This window comes from Nyctereutes procyonoides, unplaced genomic scaffold (genome assembly GCF_905146905.1).
Source record: "Nyctereutes procyonoides isolate TBG_1078 unplaced genomic scaffold, NYPRO_anot_genome, whole genome shotgun sequence".
NCBI lineage: Eukaryota > Metazoa > Chordata > Mammalia > Carnivora > Canidae > Nyctereutes > Nyctereutes procyonoides.
In genome coordinates, this window is record NW_026575121.1 from 5666315 (window position 1) to 5686155 (window position 19841).

At 44.3% G+C, this 19841-nt stretch overlaps 1 protein-coding gene and 1 non-coding gene across 2 annotated transcripts in view; both read right to left on the reverse strand.

The window, feature by feature from the left end:
- Window positions 1-9326: 9326 nt before the first annotated feature.
- LOC129516684 (small nucleolar RNA SNORA46) lies at window positions 9327-9462 on the reverse strand. Its single transcript, XR_008665825.1, has one exon. It is a non-coding gene; the product is annotated as a small nucleolar RNA SNORA46 (small nucleolar RNA).
- Window positions 9463-14338: 4876 nt separating this feature from the next.
- Window positions 14339-19841, reverse strand: part of GTF2F2 (general transcription factor IIF subunit 2) — a 145638-nt gene continuing 140135 nt past the window's right edge. Inside the window, exon 8 of the mRNA XM_055336129.1 lies at window positions 14339-14997. Coding sequence (XP_055192104.1) covers window positions 14878-14997 — 120 coding nt within the window. The 3' untranslated portion in view covers window positions 14339-14877. The remainder of the gene's footprint in view (window positions 14998-19841) is intronic.

Here is a 19841-nt window from a genome sequence, read left to right on the forward strand (position 1 = left end):
GGTGACCCTGGGGTGAGACCCGGCCTTGGGGTACCCAATCCCAGAGCTCTAAACTAGCACGAGGGCTCTAGGGCTGGCCAGTATTTACCTTCGTGCTTTTCCCCCCAAACTGCAGTCACTATTCGGTCTGTTTGGTAAAGACAATCGCCATCATCCAATGTTGCTTCTTCTCTGTCCTCAGCTTCTCATCCCTGTTAACAGCTTTCGGCCCTTTCCCGCGAAACGGCAAGAGGAGGAGAAACACAGGCTACTGTTATCACTCAGGGCAGCAGCCCTGGAAACAGAGTCAACGAGAAACGTCTATTGAGTGGATGCTACGTGGCAGGCCCTGAGCCACCTCACAAACTGCTCGCTCCCCCCACCCCAGGCCCTGCTGGGGACAGGTATCCCTGCCCGTCCTCGGGTTCCAGGTGACGGCACGGAGGCCTCACGACGCTCCAGCTGCTGGGGTGGAGTCAAGCTCGGGGGCTCGGTGTGGGCTGTGGGGGGTCATACGCGACAGGTACATACCACTGTGCATCAGGGAAAGCCTGGAACCTCCGGACAAGTGGCTCCTGGCCAGGAAACCACCACCACCCCGGTGATTCCTTCTGCCGTTGAAAACGTTGATGGGTGTGATTGCTTCAGACCTGCTTGATGGCCAGAAATAACTTGGGGAGTGGGGGGTCAGCCCCGGTGGCTCAGCGGTTTAGCGCCGCCTTCAGCCCAGGGCGTGATCCTGGAGACCCGGGATCGAGTCCCACGTCGGGCTCCCTGCATGGAGCCTGCTTCTCCCTCTGCCTGTGTCTCTGCCTCTGTGTCTCTCATGAATAAATAAAATCTTTAAAAAAAAAAAAGAAATAACTTGGGGGTGTCAGGGACGCCCAGTGGGGCTCGGCCGGTTAAGTGTCTGACTCTTGGGTTTGGCTCCGGTCATGATCTCAGGGTCATGGCATCGAGGCCCACATCGGGCTCCTCACTCAGCAGTTTGCAGGAGGTTCTCCCTCCCCCTCTGCCCCTCCGCCTGCATGCTCACTCGCTCTCTCTCTCTCTCTCTCTAATAAATACATCTTTAAAAAAACCAAAACCTGGAGCTTTACAGGAATATAGAGCTGGGGCCCCTCCCGAGGGATGCTTCAGTGCCCCCCGGGGAGCGCCCAGCCCTCCGCATTTCACTCCCTGGCCCCCGGGATTCTGGGGACTTGGGGGCACGGAGAGTCCCGGGCTGCAGGGAGGCCGCAGCTCCGCCACCATCAGGCCGCGGGGGGCGGCTGCAGGCTGGGGACAGAGGCGGCTGCCAGATTCCCTGAGAAGCTGCCGCTCCCACGGCCACGCGGGTTCTTTCCCCTGACGCGGCCTCGAACGCTGTTCCTCCCTTCTGTAGGGGGGTGGTCCACCTTCCCCCGGGAATCCTAGGAATTCCAGGAACTCTAGAAGTGGAAAGGCCTTTTTCCCCCTACATTTTCACCCACCCCTTAGGATCCATGGGGGGCCTTCCCCCCAGGGCTCTATTTCTTCAGTTGGGGACCTCAAGGCACAGAATCATACAGAAACAACAGGGGGGCGCCGCCCTCGGGTGGAGCTGGAGGCGCTGGGGCTGCTCTCCGGGTGCCCAGTCATCAGCCCTTCTTCCACCGGAGCCCCCCCCCCCCCCCCCGCAGCTGGGCCTGCCTCCCGTGCTTCTCCCCACCCATCAGGTTAGGGGTGGGCCCTGACCAGGACGGACAGCCCTCCGATTCCCCTGGGAAATCTGGTGACGGGACCCAGAGCTAGTCAGCTGTGGGAGGCCGAGGGGCAGAGCCGGGGCGACTGGACGCCGGAGCTGGCCCCGTGCTAAGACAAAGCAAGACGCACGCTGTGGTCCGAGGGGCCCGATGCCTGCGGAGGCTCCACGGAAGCCACGGTTAGTAGGACGGGGCGGGCAAGAGCTGGGGGGCAGCTGCAGGAGCCCAGGTGAGCGCAGTAGAGCAACCCCTCCAGGCTTGGGAGGCGGGCCAGACGGGGGGCCGGGCCCCGGCTTAGAAGCCCAGCCTCTCAAAACCAGAAAGGACGTCGGGGTTCATCCTTGGCAACCTCTCCCCTAGGACGGACCCTCTCTTTCCCGCTCACCAGCTTCTCCTAGGCCGCCACAAATTTCTCCTCCAGACTACTGGGGACAGCAGCTGACCTAGGTGGCAAATGTAAGCATTCGGTGTGCCGGGGAACGTGGAACCTGGTTCTAACTTGCTGCCTCGTACTTTTCTAATGGATGTGATGCCTTTGCCAATCGACATATTCGATTTTTTTTCATGAGGATATCAACCAACATGGCCCAACTGAAGGTAGTCTTTTTTTTTTTTAGTTTATGATTATTATTTTAAGATTTTATTTATTTATTCATGAGAGACACAGAGCGAGCGAGAGACAGAGGCAGAGACACAGGCAGAGGGAGGAGCAGGCCCCATGCAGGGAGCCCGACATGGGACTCCATCTCCGGACTCCAGGATTATGTCCTGGGCCCAAGGTAGGCGCTAACCTGCTGAACCACCCAGGGATCCCTATTACTATTAGTAGTAGTAGTAGTAGTAGTAGTAGTAATCTCTCTCCTCAACATTGTGCTCAAACTCAAGACCCCGAGATCAAGATCGTGTGCTCTTCCGACTGAGCAGCCAGGGGCCCCAAGGAAGTTTTTGTTTTTAGATGTGATTTTTTTTTAAGGTTTTATATATTTATTCATGAGAGACACAGAGAGAGGCAGAGACACAGGCAGAGGGAGAAGCAGGCTCCATGCAGGGAGCCCAATGTGGGACTAGATCCCGGGTCTCTAGGATCACGCCCTGGGCTGAAGGCAGCACTAAACCGCTAAGCCACCCAGGCATCCCTTTTTAGATGTGATTTAAAAGAATCCTGTTTTTCTTTTTTGTCCTTTCTCAGTTGGTTACTTGGTATTCACCTGCTACTGCATGCAGAGGTGCCCTCACTTCCCCGTACTAAGTTTGCAGGCTCAGGTTTGATAGGTTTAATTGAATACGGACTCCCCACCTTCAGAAGCTGCCACTGAACAGGTCCGTCTGCCCGAGCTCAGCGCAGGGCCGGCCCACGTCCGGCAGAGCAAGAGGAAGGCACACTCGTTCTCTTCCCGGATCGTGGCTCCACGAGGAGGAAGACTCCTTGTCCAAGGGCAGGAGGCTGCGACCGGGCACGTTGGGAGGCAGCACCATTAGCAAAAGCTGCAGCTCAAGGTGCCTTGAGTTCTGACCGCAGCGCCACTGTGACAGTTAAGAACCCACCTTGGTTTTCTCTGCTTTAAAAAACAGATCCCTTACCTCCCGGGTTACAGTAGGAAATCATTGTTCAAACTTGCCTTTTCAAAGATTTAGCAAATCGGCAATGGGTTTCTCATCCCTCAGCGACACTTCTCGAATATGCTGTGGGCGTATTAATGACTCAGTCCATTGTTGACTTTTTGGGGACCCTCTCCCAATGGATTTAATTCAAGGCCTCCAGCTCTTCTCTCTTGGAGATGGAATGTACCTCCTGCGTTAAGGCTTGGAGAATTCGTCAGGGAACAGAGCAGGTTGGCAGGCCCTGACCGGCCTCCCACCTTTCCCTGATGAGAGCACCCTGCAGACTCCTGGGCCGGGCAGCACTGGAAGCCCGAGTCTTCAGCACCTAGGGTGGCGCCTAGGATGCAGCAGGGTGAAATTCAATACGGTCTGATGCAGTCGATCCTCTTCTACAGTCTTCTAGGGAGAGGATCCTCCTTGATGGCAGGACGGTTTTTCCACAACTAACACCCAGGGGGTAGAGCTAGAGCGGTATGTATCTTTGGAGTGGCCTTGACGTCATAAAAGGTATGCTCTCCCTTTGGGCTTTGCATATACACATATATGTGACATATTTCACATCTGTGCTATACACATTAATCGCTGACATACTGTCATTGTAAAAATATACACATAAGGACAAATCCCACCTTGCCTTGCCTCCCTATCCTAGTCTCCCTAGATGGAGCACTGTGAAAAGATTGGTGCGTTTCCTAATGTTTTCCTGTGTGCTTACAGATGTATGTGCTCATGCAGAAATACATATTTTGCTCAGTAGGTAGAGTGCACTTTTTTTTTTTAAAGATTTTATTTCTTTGAGAGAGAGTGCATGCACATGAGCAGGAGGAGGGGCAGAGGGAGAAGCAGGTTCCCCCCGAGCAGGGAGCCCGACTCGACTTGGGGCTCAATCCCAGGACCCTGAGATCATGATCTGAGCTGAAGGCAGATGCTTAACTGAGCCACCCAGGCGCCCCCTCATTCTCAATCTTAGATCACCGGAAATCTCTTTATCCTGGTCCTGCCATTGTTACATCTGACAACAATGATTAGGTATCTTCTAGGCGTTAAAAGAGCACAAGACTGTTCATGACCATGAAGTAGACAGAGCATGCAACTCTTGGTCTCAAGGTTGTGAGTTCAAGCCCCATATTGGGTGTGGGGCCTACTTAAAAAAATGTATTTTGTTTTTATTAATATAAATAGGACCTTACTATTAAGTTTTGAAATTTTTTATACTTAATGAACCCTTCCCAGTCAATATATTCATCTAATATTTAACTGTTGCAGACATTCCATAATATAGATGAGTCATAGTTTATTTACCATTTCCCCATTAGACATGTTTCCATGTTCATTCTACTTTTTATTGAAGTTCGATTTGCCAACATATAGAACACCCAGTGCTCATCCCATCAACTGCCCCCTCAGTGCCTGTCACCCAGCTACCCCATCCCCCCACCCACCTCCCCTTCCACAACCCTTTGTTTGTTTCCCAGAGTTAGGAATCTCTCATGGTTTGTCTCCCTAATCTTTCCCACTCAGTTCCCCTCCTTTCCCTTATATTCCCTTTCACTATTATTCATATTCCCCAAATGAATGAGAACATACACTATTTGTCCTTCTCCGATTGACTTACTTCACTCAGCATAATACCCTCCAGTTCATCCACATTGAAGCAAATGGTGGGTATTTGTCGTTTCTAATGGCTGAGGAATATTCCATCGTATACATAGACCACAGCTTCTTTATCCATCATCTGTCGATGGACACCGAGGCTCCTTCCACAGTGTGGCTATCATGGACATTGCTGCTGTGAACATCGGGGTGCAGGTGTCCCGGCGTTTCACTGCATCTGTATCTTTGGGGTAAATCCCCAGCAGTGCAATTGCGGGGTCGTAGGGCAGGTCTATTTTTAACTCTTTGAGGAACCTCCACAGTTTTCCAGAGTGGCTGCACCAGGTCACATTCCCACCAACAGTGCAGGAGGGTCCCCCTTTCTCCACATCCTCTCCAACATGTGTTGTTTCCTGTCTTGTTAGTTTTCCCCATTCTCACTGGTGTGAGGTGGGATCTCATTGTGGTTTTGATTTGTATTTCCCTGACGGCCAGTGATGCAGAGCATTTTCTCATGTGTCTGTTGGCCATGTCTATGTCTTCCTCTGTGAGATTTCTGTTTATGTCTTTTGCCCATTTCATGAATGGATTGTTTCTTGGGTATTGAGTTTAATAAGTTCTTTCTAGATCTTGGATGCTAGCCCTTTATCTGATACGTCATTTGCAAATATCTTCCCCCATTCTGTACGTTGTCTTTTAGTTTTGTTGTTTCTTTTGCTGTGAGGAAGCTTTTTATCCTGATTAAGTCCAAATAGTTCATTTTTGCTTTTGTTTCCTTTGCTTTCATAGATGTACCTTGCAAGAAGTTACTGTGGCCTCTATTTAATTTTTTAAAGCTAGGTTCATTGGCATATACTTTACATGCAGAAGTTATTTTTTTAAGATTTGAGACAGAGAGAGATCACAAGTGTGAGCTGGAAGGAGAGGGAGACTCCTCAAGCTGACTCCCTACTGAGTGCGAAGCCTAGTGTGGGTCTCGATCATACGACTTTGAGATCATAATCTGAAATCAAGAGCTGGGTTCCATAGTGTAATGGTTAGCACTCTGGACTCTGAAATCAAGAGCTGGCCACTTAATCAATGGAATCACCCAGCTGCCCCGAAGTCACCCTTTTAAATGTGCAGGTTAGGTTTCAACACCCACAGTTCTGTAACCACCACAGTCAGGACTGCCATCACCAAGACCTTCCCTGGTGTCCGTCATCAGTCCCTCCACACAGGTTCAGCCCCAGGTAAACACTGACCTGGGTTGTTGGCCGTCTAGTTTTGCCATTTCTGTAATGTCCTAGAGATGGAAGCATACGGTATGTAGCCCTGGGAGCCTGGCTCCTTTCACTCGGCACAGCGCAGACGCGATTCACCACACGGCTGTAGCGGCAGGCCCTCTGTCCTCATTGCTGAGTAGCATTCCGGCACAGGCCTGCACCCCATCTGTTTTATCTGGTCACAAGCTGGTGGACATTTAGCGGGGGGTGGGTGGGTGGGTGTTTCTTCCAGTTTTTGGCTATTAGGGTAAAGCTGCTATAGACATCTGTGTACAGGGTTTTGTGTGTGCACGGATGATTTTCACTTCTCTGGGGCAAATACTTAGGGGTGGGATTGCTGGGTTGTATGGTGGTATGTTTAAGTTTACAAAAAGCTGCCCAACTGGTTGTCAATGTACCTGTGTGATTTTGCACCTCCATGAACAATGTTAGAGCTCTAGTTGTTCTGCATGTTCATCAGCACTTGGGCCTTGGAAACTCCAGCCCTCCTGACAGGTATACACATTATCTTGTGGTTTTATTTGCAGGTCTCTCAACCAGTGATGTTGAGTAGCTTTTCTGTGCTTAACTGACCATCCATATCCTCTTGATGGGGTGTATGTGCACATCTGATGTTCATTTTTAATTTTTTAAAAGATTTTATTTATTCATGAGACACACAGAGGCAGAAACACAGGCAGAGGGAGAAGCAGGCTCCCTCTGGGGAGCCCAATGCAGGACTCAACCCCAGGACCATAACCTGGGCCCAAAGCAGACACTCAACTGCTGAGCCACCCAGGAGCCCCTACTGTCCATTTTTAAACGGGCTTTTTGTTCTGTTATTGAACTTTGAGAGATCTTCATAAAGTTTAGATCAAGTCCTTCTAATGTGTTTTATATTTTCTCTTCTGTACGATTTTTATTTTGAAAGGTCTATTTCAGAGAGAAAGAGAGAGAGAGAAAGAGAGAGAAAAAAAATATGCAAGCGTTAGCACGGGGCAGAAGGAGAAACAGACTCCTTGCTAAGCAGAGCCTGATGTGGGGCTTGATCCCAGGGCTCCTGGAATCATAACCTGAGCCGGAGGAAGATGTTTAACTGAGCCACGGATGTGCTCCTCTTCTGTAGGATTTTTTAAAAGGTTTCCTTTCAACATCACTGATGAGAGATCATTGTTTCTGAAGTGCTATCAGTAGTTTCATGCTACCCTGGTATCTCTTTGGAGCTTCCCATTTGACAATTTTTAGTAACTGCAATAAATTTGACATCTAACATCGTGTTATTTTAGGTATACATGTTGATCTGATACATTTATCTATTGTCAGATGACTGTGATTTTAACAGTTGGCACCTCTTGCATCACAAAATTAGTCCATTTTTGTGGTTGGGTTATGATTTAGTGTCTTAGCAAATGTGATTATTATAATCTTCTTGTCTACATTCACTACACTGTGCATTACCTCTAGGACTTATTTACCACTACTTGCAAGTTTGTACCCTTAAACATCTCTTCCACCCTCCACTGCCCCCAGTCCCAGGGACTTCCATGTTACTCTCTGCTTTTATGAATTTGGTTTTGACTCCACATAAAAGTGAATTCCACATTTCAGACTATTTGTCTTTCTCTAATCTCAGCATAATTCCTTCAAGGTCCACACATGGCAGGATTTTCTTTTTCACGGCTCAACAATATTCCTTTTTAAAAAAGTATTTATTTATTCATTCATTCATAGGGGGAGAGAGAGAGAGAGAGAGAGAGAGAGAGAGAGAGAGAGAGAGAGAGAGAGAGAGAGAGAAAAGCAGGCTCCATGCAGGGAGCCTGACATGGGACTCGATCCAGGGTTCCAGGATCACGCCCTAGGCTGCAGGCGGTGCTAAACCGCTGCGCCACTGGGGCTGCCCTCAACAATATTCCTGAAAATAATCTATTTTACTCTTCTTTATCCATTCATCTGTTAATGGGTACTCAGGTTGTTTCTGTATCTTAGCGACAGTAAGTAATGCTGCAACAAAATGGGCATGCATGTACAGCCTTGATAGCCTGTTTTCATTTCTTTGAGTATATATCCTTAAGTGGAATAAGTATATCTATTTTTAATTTTTGGAGGAAACTCCCTATTGTTTTTCATAATGACTGAAACAACTGCATTACCACCAACAGTGTATGAGGGTTCCCTTTGCCTCACAGCCTTGCCAAGGCTTGTTATCTCTTGTCTTCTTGAGCTTAGCCATTCTAACAGGTGTGAGGCGGTATCTTATTGTCATTTTGATTTGCATTTCCTTGACGATTAGTGATGTTTAGTGTCTTTTATGTATCTGTTGGCCATTTGGATGCCTTCTTTCAGCTCTTCCAGATTTTTCACCTGCAAATGGTAAGTCAGGCCAACCGCGCACCACAGTGGCCAACCAGTCATCACCAACTGAGAAAAAGGATAAAGAACTCTGTCTTCAGCCTCAGCTCTTACTTAGGTCCTCTATTCCAGTGAGGAGTTACTGGGCCTTCATTAGTGAAGTGCATCTGACCCCACTTAGCTCCTGCTCCCTATTTGTCTTTATTAATTAGGCTGCAGTGGTGGGAGGATAAAGGATTGGGACTTCAAACTTCTAATATGTAATTCACGAAGGCTGGTTTCCACTGTCACTTCAATTGGGACTATATTAAAGAAATATGTTCAGGGATGAATCAAAGTGGAAGAGCATGCTGCAAATAAGGGAGCAATTAGGTTGTTTGCATATTTTTGAACCTGAGTGTACGACTGAAGGAGAGTAGTCCTGCCTAGCTGCTCATCCGTTCCACCTGGTCCCAGGCAGAGATCGCTTGCCCTCCACATTCTTCTATCAGGCCAAGATAGGACTCAACATGTCAAGCCACACTTCTATACTATACCAAGCTGAATTTGAGTACTGAAGGTGTGTGTGGGTTTTCACTCCTACCACCTTGTGGAGTAATACCGATGCACCTGTTCTTTCTGTACTTCCTGCCCCCTGAATCTTACTGAACTCCCAGACCCTTCAAAACCCACTTCAGGAAGTACTCTGGGAAGGCTATCCTGACTCCCCAAAGATGTAAATGATCTCATTCTCTGTGCTACTTCCATATTTTATAGATTTTGAATATGATAAGAGTACTTTCTACATGTCACAGTGTCCAAAGTGCCATATATTGACTCATTTTAAAAAATATTATTACATTCCTTAACTCCGTACAGCAACAGCAGGATGGCACAAAGTTGGCTGTGCAACAGAGAGCCAGTAATTCTTTCGCACTACAGCATAACCAAGAATGGGGACGATTCTATTCCACAGGCTTCAATACAGTGCTGATATACTGACTCATTTAACTTCCACCATGATTCCGGGGCTAGATACTTAGATACTTTTATCTATTTCACAGATGAGGGAACTAGGAGGCACACAAGCAAACAACCTGCTCTAAATGACCTGCTTTGAATCCATGCAGCTCTTAAAACATTCTTCCATGTATTTCTATTGCTGCATTTAATACACTATGTTGCTGTTTGTTTGCTTCCAAGTTTTCTTCAATACTGTGAGGCTCTAAAAGCAAGGACCTGGGCAGCCCGGGTGGCTCAGCGGTTTAGCGCCACCTTCAGCCCAGGGCCTGATCCTGGAGACCTAGGATGAGTCCCATGTCAGGCTCCCTGCATGGAGCCTGCTTCTCCCTCTGCCTGTGTCTCTGCCCGCTCCCCTCTCTGTGTTTCTCATGAATAAATAAATAAATAAAATCTTTAAAAAATAAAAGCAAGGACCTGTTCATATTGAGCTCTGGATCCCCATTACTTGGCGGTCCCAAACTGATGGACCTCCTTCATATTTACTGGGCCATCCATGGCAGAGACACTCAACTGGGCCTGGCCAAATCACCAACTTTCTCATAAGCTGGAGTGGTCTAGAATTAAGTAAATCAAGTACATCGGCCATCTGCAGTCAATCTTGGGAAATACCTCATCTGAATCTAGAGCAAAGAAAAAGGAACATCATTCTGTAAGAAACTCCAGAACCTCAAAAAAAAATTGGAAACTAAATCTCTCAAGTCAAAACAACTCAGAATCTAGAATTGACTCTTTGGATTCAAGAAAGCGAACTTGCAAGACTTTGCTTGCCCATTGGTAGGTCAATCACGACTCCGTAATATTAATAACAATAATACAAACTACAAAAAAATCAAATGGGAGACAGGTGAATTACAGCTGAGGGCAATCAGCAGCATGGCACCCATAAAAGTACACTTAACACACATAATAGTAACTAAAAGCCTGCAGTGCAGAGTACTATTCTGGGATTTGAGTCTGGCTCTGCCCCCGACTCCTGTATGACCTTGGCTAGGTTCAACCTTTCAGTACCCGATGTTCCACATCTATAAAACACAGGAAAAGGAGACCCATGTTTTACTGTTATGAGGATTAAATGAGTAATAGGAGTCAAATGCTTAGCACAGTGCCAACGTACAGTAAGGGTCCAATAAACAAGAGCTATTATTCTTCCTGCTTATTTAGCAACTGAGGCAGAGAACTGCTGGCATGTAAGGCACTTATTACAATCACCCATCAGCCTTTGCTCCTGGTGCCTGGCCCACAGGGAGTATTGAGTGGGTTTTTGTGGAATGAATGAATCGCCAAAGTGCTCTCCAGGCTTCCGTTTAAGGAGAGAAACTAGAATGGCAACCAGAAATAAGGCCTAAGTGTCCCCAAGGTCTAGTCCAGTGAACCCTTCTATTAACGAGATCGATGTATTACAGACGTCCACAGTATTTGTTCATAATAATGATCCTTAGCCTTGTATAAATCCTCTTGTGTTTTAGAAATTTTCAATGGTTAAATTACATTCAAAGAAGTTTTAAAATTAAGTATGTATTACTGCATTCAAAGGCTTTAAGAATTGGAAATCCATGTAGAGCATAAATGGCCACAATGAATTAACTGGAATATTCTGATTGATTGCAACACTCAGTTCACACTTCTCTGCCCACACAGCGTCGTATCCGTCTACATTCTCTATTTCCCACTAGACTGTGAACGCCTCTGATGTCTAGCACTTCAGTACCCACAGTGCCTGGGACATAATCATGGTCAGTAAATACTTGCCAGTAAACTGCCGCTGTGCTCGGCGGCCTCGTCACATCACCGTGCTTAATGCAGCAACATAGCCTTTTGGTGTATTACATTCCCACAAAAACGATACAAATTTCCTATCTTAAGATTTTTAATTACAAATTTCAACATTGAAAAATATGGTACGCTGTGAGAAAACCTTTTTTTTTTATTTTTTTTTAATTTATTTATGATAGTCACAGAGAGAGAGAGAGAGAGAGAGAGAGAGAGAGAGGCAGAGACACAGGCAGAGGGAGAAGCAGGCTCCATGCACCGGGAGCCTGACGTGGGATTCAATCCCGGGTCTCCAGGATCGCGCCCTGGGCCAAAGGCAGGCACCAAACCGCTGCGCCACCCAGGGATCCCGAGAAAACCTTCTTTTAAAGAAAATCCCCTAAAATTTGGGGATCCCTGGGTGGCTCAACGGTTTACGCCTGCCTTTGGCCCAGGGCGTAATCCTGGAGTTCCTCATTGGGCTCCCTGCATGGAGCCTGCTTCTCCCTCTGCCTGTGTCTTAGCGCCCTCGCCCCTGTCTCTCATGAATAAATAAATAAAATCTTAAAAAAAAAAAAAAAGCAATCTGATCCCTCCTCTTACGCATGAAGATATTAGGCTCAGGAAACTGCTCTGGACTCATGTCAGAAAGAAAACTGAGTTGAAAAAAGAAAACTCGCTTATCACCTCCTGGACTCCTGGACTCCTACCCAAATACCAGGGAAAATGGCCTGTATACTGGCATGAAAGGTGGGTGCCCAGGAAGTAAAGTCCAACCCTAAAGCCCAGTGCCCCCAGGCTCCTATCATAGTCCACTGGGGTCTTTAACACCTATCAAGGCCTAAGAGAGGCCGATCTAAAGTACTCTACTTGGGTACTTGAAGTGTAGCAGGGACTAAAATTTTAGCAAGAGGAACTTGACTTTAAAGGAGGGAGTTCAGTTTTCATCCTCTCAATAGGGAGGTTTTGGTGTTTGCATTAAAGTAGGATGCCAAAGACAAACCCCCTTTCTCTCACAACTTCTTCTGGGGTCTGCACCATTTTCCTGGAGGGGAGAGACTGTGTATGGGGGGGAAGGTTTCTGGAAAAGTACACTCTGGTTATTCACTTTGGCCTGGAAGCAGAATTCCCCCAAAGAGTGATCAGGACTCATCAGTGAGTTGGGCAGTAAATGCTTCTATGAAAATGGACATTATCTATCTCTCAGAGCTATTCCTGAGGATTAAACGAGGTATTTTAGAGCATTTATAACACACTGTCAGGCACATAAGGGCATAATAAGTGTTTACTCTTATTTCACTGTTAAGTACCAACAATGATGAAAATAAGCCTCAAGGAAAATTCGTTCATAGACCATTAGGAACAACTGCAACTCTGCTGAACTCCTTAAGGGCTGCTTCCGATACAATAGAGCAAAAACTGTTTTCTTTTTTAAGATCTATCATTTTAGAAGTTACTGTGGCAACATGTAATTTCAAATGTTTCCAATGCCCAGCAATCATAATATATTTACTACAGTTTGTTGGTTAAAACATCCTATAAGTGTGTACATTAGCTGAGTTTAACTAAGTCACCTATGAAACACGGCCCTCCTGTGCTCTTATGGTGTGACCTCTTACCAGATGTGTGTCTCTCTTACTAGCTTTCCCCTCTCTCAATCTCAGTGGTGATAAGGGCTTAGGACTCTTACTTCCTGATTGTTGGCTATCAAAAGCATGTTTATAGAGCAAGAGCATTCTGGAATAAAAGAATACAGGAACCAGAGTCAGTCTCCTCCATTATCAGTAGCCTATTTTAGTATTAAATATGAGAGCAGTTCCAAAAAAACTAGTCCGGAATGGTACCGCCTAGATTAGCTATGCCACTGAACAGATAACAAGTGTTTAAGAGACTCGAGCAGGGAAAAAAAAAAAAAAGAGAGAGAGACTCGAGCAGATACTGTCAGGTGTGATGAGGTAAAAGAGAACTAAAATAAGCTGAAGAAACCAGATTTGCAGAAATACCAGAGCAGGGCTTCAGATGAGACACAACTTTGCCCTGGAAGTTCTACCAGCAGCTACAAAGCTCAATCTGGCAGGCACTGCCACCATAAAAACAAAAGACAGAAGTAGAGGACATACAAGTCTGCTTCAGGGCAGGACCAAACGTCAACAATAGAGAAGATTTGGAGGAAGATACATGCTATGAACCAAGCCCATGACAGGTATCCAGAATTCTCAGTTCTATACAGATTTGTCACACCATTATCCATCTGCTTCCTGACACCGAGTCTCAATTAGAAACTGGAACATAAGGGGGAGACATTTGGTTCCTGCACCAGAACAAAGTAGAGTAAGACCACCCTCCCTCATCAGAATTTTATTTTACAGTGGGGATGCAAAGATCAACATTTTCTCAGCCCAGTATTACTCAACCTCAGCATATTGGTGTTTTCCTGCTAAAAAACCCCAAAATACAGAAAAATATTTATCTCAATGGATAGTTTTTTTCCCCTTGATTTGCTTTCATTATATAACATTTTCTTAAATTTTTCGCATTTGCTACTTCTTGGTTGCAAACATACAGAAACAGCCGACAAAATTAATGAATAAAAAGCAGCTTTTTCTTGTGTTTGTTAAAGCTTCTTTTGTTTTGGTGGTCTTGTTTGTATGTTTCTTTTTGTGACTGCCTGACACATTATCAGCCTCACCCCCGCAATCCTCTGTTAGTTTGTCAACATCATTTGTCAGAAGTCAATACCTGCCAGCTGAGTATGCAATAAAATTCTGGAGCAAAGTCAGTTCCTGAGAAGCTTATAATCTTGATGGGAAAGACATACCTTGAATTATTAGAAAAATATTTAACTTCTAATTCTTTTAAAAGTAAATAAAAGAGGGGTGCCTGGTTGGCTCAGTCGGTAGAGCATACAACTCTTGATTGTAGGGTGGTGAGTTCAAGTCCCACGTTGGGTGTAGAGATTACTTAAATAAACAAATCTTAAAAAAATAAAATAAAAGCAAATAAAAGAAATACTCATTGGCCAAGATTTTTTCCATTCCTCATGTCATTACACTAGGGTTAAGTATGCAAGCTAATGATGAAAATTACTGTCATAGGTACAAACATAAAATGCTCTTTTTTATTAAGGGGTGTGAATATGAAACATGATCACCTGTAAAAATAAATAAATAAAGACGGCTTTGTTCTTTGACAATATCAGAATAAGGAACTTTGGCTTTTTATTCCTTGTAAGACTTTCTGTAGTTGACTACTTTTTTCTTGCTTTGTCATTCCCTTCAGATTTGTATTACCTCAGATCCTCAGAGATAAAACAAGGACAGAGAGTCCTCATTTAGAAAACATTTCCTAATTTTACATTTTAAAAGTTAATATTTAAAAAGAAAAACCTTATCACCCCCAACCCCTCACCCCATTCTGAATAATCTAGTTTAATATAAGCCTATAAATAAGGTTTTTTTTTCCTCAAAAAACTTAAGTACTTTACAAGAATTACTGTTTAAAAAATTCACCTAGGGAAATTAAAGTTCCAGTCATTTTACCCCTACAATAAATGGTACTCAAGTATTTGAGTCTCAGTGGCGTTTCTTTAGCATCACCCTTCAGTTGTTCCATTAGCATGCTGGCTTAGAGTCTCCTTAATCACTCTTCTCTTCTCCTTGATAATGTCTATACTCTGGCTTCAGCTCCCATGTGTTTTTGTGCGTCCCTTTTACATTCTGAACACCAATTTCTTTTAAGATTTCTTTCAGGTACCCCTAAAAGCAAAAATAAAAACAACCCAAGATAAGACTATGAAGGCAGGAAACAAAATTTAAATTAAACCATACACCAAACCACATTCACAAGTAATAAAAATCATGATCTTGAAAGCTCAACAAGATTTCTCTAATAAAGATGTTAAAAAAAAAAGATGTTCAATAAACTGCCTCTTGGTTCTATACATGCAGTACACAACAACTGTGTTGAATATACAATCATTTGCATTAAAGGGGATTGGAAGTCAGAAATGCCAAACGATCTGAGAGCTTAAAAAAAGTCCAGATGAAAATACACTAGGAGGTTACTGGTGCTCACTGTTTGCTAAAGAGGACACAGTATACCACATATAATCTTCCCTTGAGTTCAGTGGCCTCACTCAATTCAAGTTGGATAGGGTTATTGGATTAGAGCCAGTCATTTCAGAAGCAGTAGCATAAATATTTTTTATATATAAAAAATAAAGTTTGGGGGATGACAATATTCTAGAATGCAAGCACATGACAGGCATCCAGAATTCTCAATTCTATGGTGACTTTTCAAAAATTTGCTCTCAGGCCACTTGTTTTTCCTGTGCAATAAGGAAAGTTATTATTCGTGTTTAGTATTGTTCTTATCTTGGCCAAGCTTGCCAAGACAGAGTAAGGAAAAAGAAGTGATGATAAGACATGCTAAAAGCCATGGGCCTACAGTATTCTCATGCTTGGTTCCTCCAAAGGAGAGAAGTGACCAATGACATAGGGCACAACTCTGTTTTATGTTATTTTAGGTCCCTGAAAACTCAATACACATTAACCAAGTGATTCCCTGTATTCAGGGAAATGATGGCTGTGATAAATATAATTATAAAACCCTACCTTTACTTGCCAACGCCCAAGGCCAAAAAGCATTCCAGTATAAACTAACATAAATTATAGTACTTCCTTCTTGGAGACAGAGAGAAAAGTTAATTATTTAAAAGTGTTTTTCGGGGCACCTGGGTGGCTCAGTCGGTTAAGCGTCTGCCTTCGGCTCAGGTCATGATCTCAGGGTTCTGGGATCAAGCCCCACATTGGGAGGGTGTCACTGCTCAGTGGGGAGTCTGCTTCTCCCTTTGCCCCTCCCCCCACTTGTGACTCATTCTTGCAATGAATAAAATCTTTAAAAAAGTGTTTTTTTTCCCTTGCAGAACCAATCCAGTAACATTTTGTGTATATGCTTCAAAGAACCAGTTATATTACTAGTGACTCACCCTGTTGATAGATAGAAGATGTAATATTTTTTTTTATTACAAGGCACTGTAAAGTGCTTGTAATAAGAAAGTGCATCTCAGTGCGCTGAAATGAGGCACTGATTAGAAAACTGACTGAGAAGCTCTTATGAAGATGTTTAAGGCAGTGCTCTTCCTGGGGCTGGACTACCTGCCTCAGAACCTCATGGAAACTTGTTAAGTAAGTCTCATCTTGGAGATCCCTAGGTGGCTCAGCGATTTAGTGCCACCTTCGGCCCAGGGTGTGATCCTGGAGACCCGGGATCGAGTCCCACATCAGGCTCCCTACATGGAGCCTGCTTCTCCCTCTGCCTGTGTCTCTACCTCTCTCTCTCTCTTTCTCTCTGTGTGTCTCTCATGAATAAATAAATAAAATCTTAAAAAAAAAAGTCTCATCTTAGGCCTAGTGAATCAAAATCTCTGTGGCCCAGCCTCGGAATCTGCATTTTCATAAGCCTCTAGGAGACTGATATAACTACACTCAAGCTCCCAGGTATCTGCTTTAAAGGTTCGTTCAGCTCAAATACTCTAGGATCTTGAGTCTTTGAAGTATTATTGCTTAACTCTCTGAGCCTCACAGTCGTTGGGGATTCTGTGTTAATGAACATACAATCCAATACCACCTTTTACCGATTGGTATAAATACTGTTTAGAAGATCCTTTCATTTAGGGGTGGGCTGTCACCCAGAAAACAGCTGATTAGCACTGGAACTACAGAGAGTTCCTTACATGGCCCTGGTTGGCTTAGCTGGACTACTAGTGTGGCCTTCCCATTTCAGCAGCCAGGGCCCAGCAGGTGGCAGCAATGAATCAAATGAGGCCTGGGTTTCCCAGGAAGAAGGCTGCTTGCCTCCCACACCTTTCTCCAGTTGCCTTCACTAAGGGATCTGTGCCAATGAGTAAGCATAAAGGCTTGAGACATCCAGGTAATATGCACATCTGCTATCTGCTGCTTCAAATCACATTTTAAAAATGGGACACTGTTCATAAGCTACTTTCCAATTAAACAGTGTTCATTAAGGGAAAAAGATGTGCTGAGCACAAAAGATTTTCAGTTTAGAGGCCAAGAATGACATCTTTGTAAAATTCCAAAGAACCATTTATTGTGAAGCTGGCTATGAACCTGTGCACAAACAATCAAATAACTGGCTGCTCTGGGTCAAAACTGAAAAGAGCAATCTCTGGGAGCACGGTGGTTGTGAGACAGAAGCTCTCTTGACCTCAAGCCTAGCGTGCCTATTCATAATCCAGATACAGAACACGAAAAGTCTCAAAAGGGTTAAACACAAAATAGTAAGAAAGTCTCAAGTGTACGAATTCAGCTGCTTTCATGTGTAGCCCACACTCGTTTTGTTAAATTAGTAGAAGGGTATGGAATATTTTGTTTTCTTAATGAAAAGTCACTCTTTTTTTCAACAATCAGAACAGAATGAGATAGGCAGTCTGTCAATCTGTCAGGTAACCAGATGGGATTAAGGTCACGATATCTAGCCATGGTACGGAATTCTTTTTTGGTGGCAGGTGGGGAAGAGTACATTTCTCGAGTTTTAGAATGTTCCAAACTGCAATCTGGAGCCATTTTACTCTAACCAAATGAATTAACTTGGTACAACTCATTAATAGAGAAAATAACAGTAATAAAAGCAAAACACAGGTCACAAAAATCCCTGAAGGAAAGACACAGGTAGGGAATAGTGAGATCATGTCATTCCTCTGTTGAAAAATTTTTAATGACTTCCCCCTTTGGGCCTACAGGTTAAATTCCAAACTTCTTCACAGGCATCCATTCAGGCCTGCCTTTTCCCCTTGGCCTCATCTTCTAAGAACTCCCTGAACACATACTTGTCATTTCTGTGTCTCTACATGCTTCTAGTTTTCTCCATACACTGTTCCCTTTCCTTGTCATACTTAACCCCTTCCCTCAAATCAGGACACCTCACCCTTGAAGACTGCATGAATGTCACTTTCTCAGACCAACTTTCCCTAACTGTTCTATCTCTTAGATTTACATTTTGCACTGTATGTACTTCGGTGATAGCCCTCAATCTACATTATAACCCTCGACTCACATGCCTCTCTTCCATCAAACACGTGCTCCTATTACAGCGGCTGCCTGCACATCACAGACTCTCAGGGACTTACACTGAAAAAAGACAGGGTATGTTGAAGAGTAAACAAGGGAACTAAGGGGATTTGGTGGGGGAGGTGCTTGAGGTAAGATCATTTAGAAGGTCCACAGGACTAAACTACTCGAACTCTAGTTCTTTTCATTTTAAGAACTCAGGCTCTATTTAAGTTATAGGGCAGTGACCCAGTTTGAGAAATACAAGTTGACTGATTAAACTGTATTATCTGAATCTGAATGACATTCATTACTAAGAGTCTGTATTATAGTGATAAAATATTGTTGGGGACAAAGCCAGCTGAGGGAAAGATTTTAAAGATTCTAACAGGATTGAAGATCAATTGGTAATCTAACTTTCCTTTTATAAAAATTCATATATTCCCAAATATTTATTTTAGAACCTACAATGGGCCAGGTGGAGTAGCAACACAATTCTGTGCAAAGATCAGGAGATACTAGTTCTTCTCCTCTCATACTAAACACTGACTTTCCAATTTAATCTTTTGCTTGATCACCTGCATTTTAAATGAAGGATTCTAGAACTCAGTAGATCACCTTTATGTGACACAGGATTGGAGAGATTTCTCATTACTGCTATGTGCAGTGCTGCAGAACAAGATCTGAAATAAACTGGCTCAGGTCCAGCAACCCTTCATCAAAGGGATGTGTGGGAGAGTATTTACAGCAAGTCTGAACTGCAGAGAAAAAAGGGATAGAACATTACTGCTTCTTTGAAAGGAAAAGGCAAAGCAAATACTGGACCAAACAGGTGAAGTGATTAGCATGTGATTTGCACATTTGTGGGTCAAGATAACACTGTGGTGGCCCAAAAGCCAGAAATCCACAGATCAAATTCCTAACACCCCCGATCCACAAATCATGACAAGTCTATGTGGAGTTGCAAGGCACACTAGCCTACTGGAGTCTTTCTCTTTCTCCTTCATTCCTTCCCTCCCTCCACCCCCACCATTTCTCATATCATCTTTTTCTCTACTGCTATGCTAACCAATTCTCAAACCAGGAATTTCATTTTTTTAAAAAAGATTTTATTTATTTTTTCATGAGAGACACAGAGAAAGAGAGAGAGAGAGAGAGAGAGAGAGAGAGAGAGAGAGAGAGAGGCAGAGACACAGGCAGAGGGAGAAGCAGGCTCCATGCAGGGAGCCGGACGTGGGACTCGATCCCAGGTCTCCAGAATCAGGCCCTGAACTGAAGGCAGTGCGAAACCGCTGAGCCACCCAGGCTGCCTCAAACCAGGAATTTCAGTTAAGCATTATATATATATATGTAATAAATTTACTATGTCTAAATTCCTAGAAATTGGTCAAAAACATGTATCTTTGACAAAGAGCTGATCACCAAGTATTAATACTTTAAGTGAGCAAATAATATGACCCTAATAGATGTCTAGTCACAAAATCTGCCCAGAAAGGTTAGACTGAATAAACAATATGTAATCCATAGCAAAG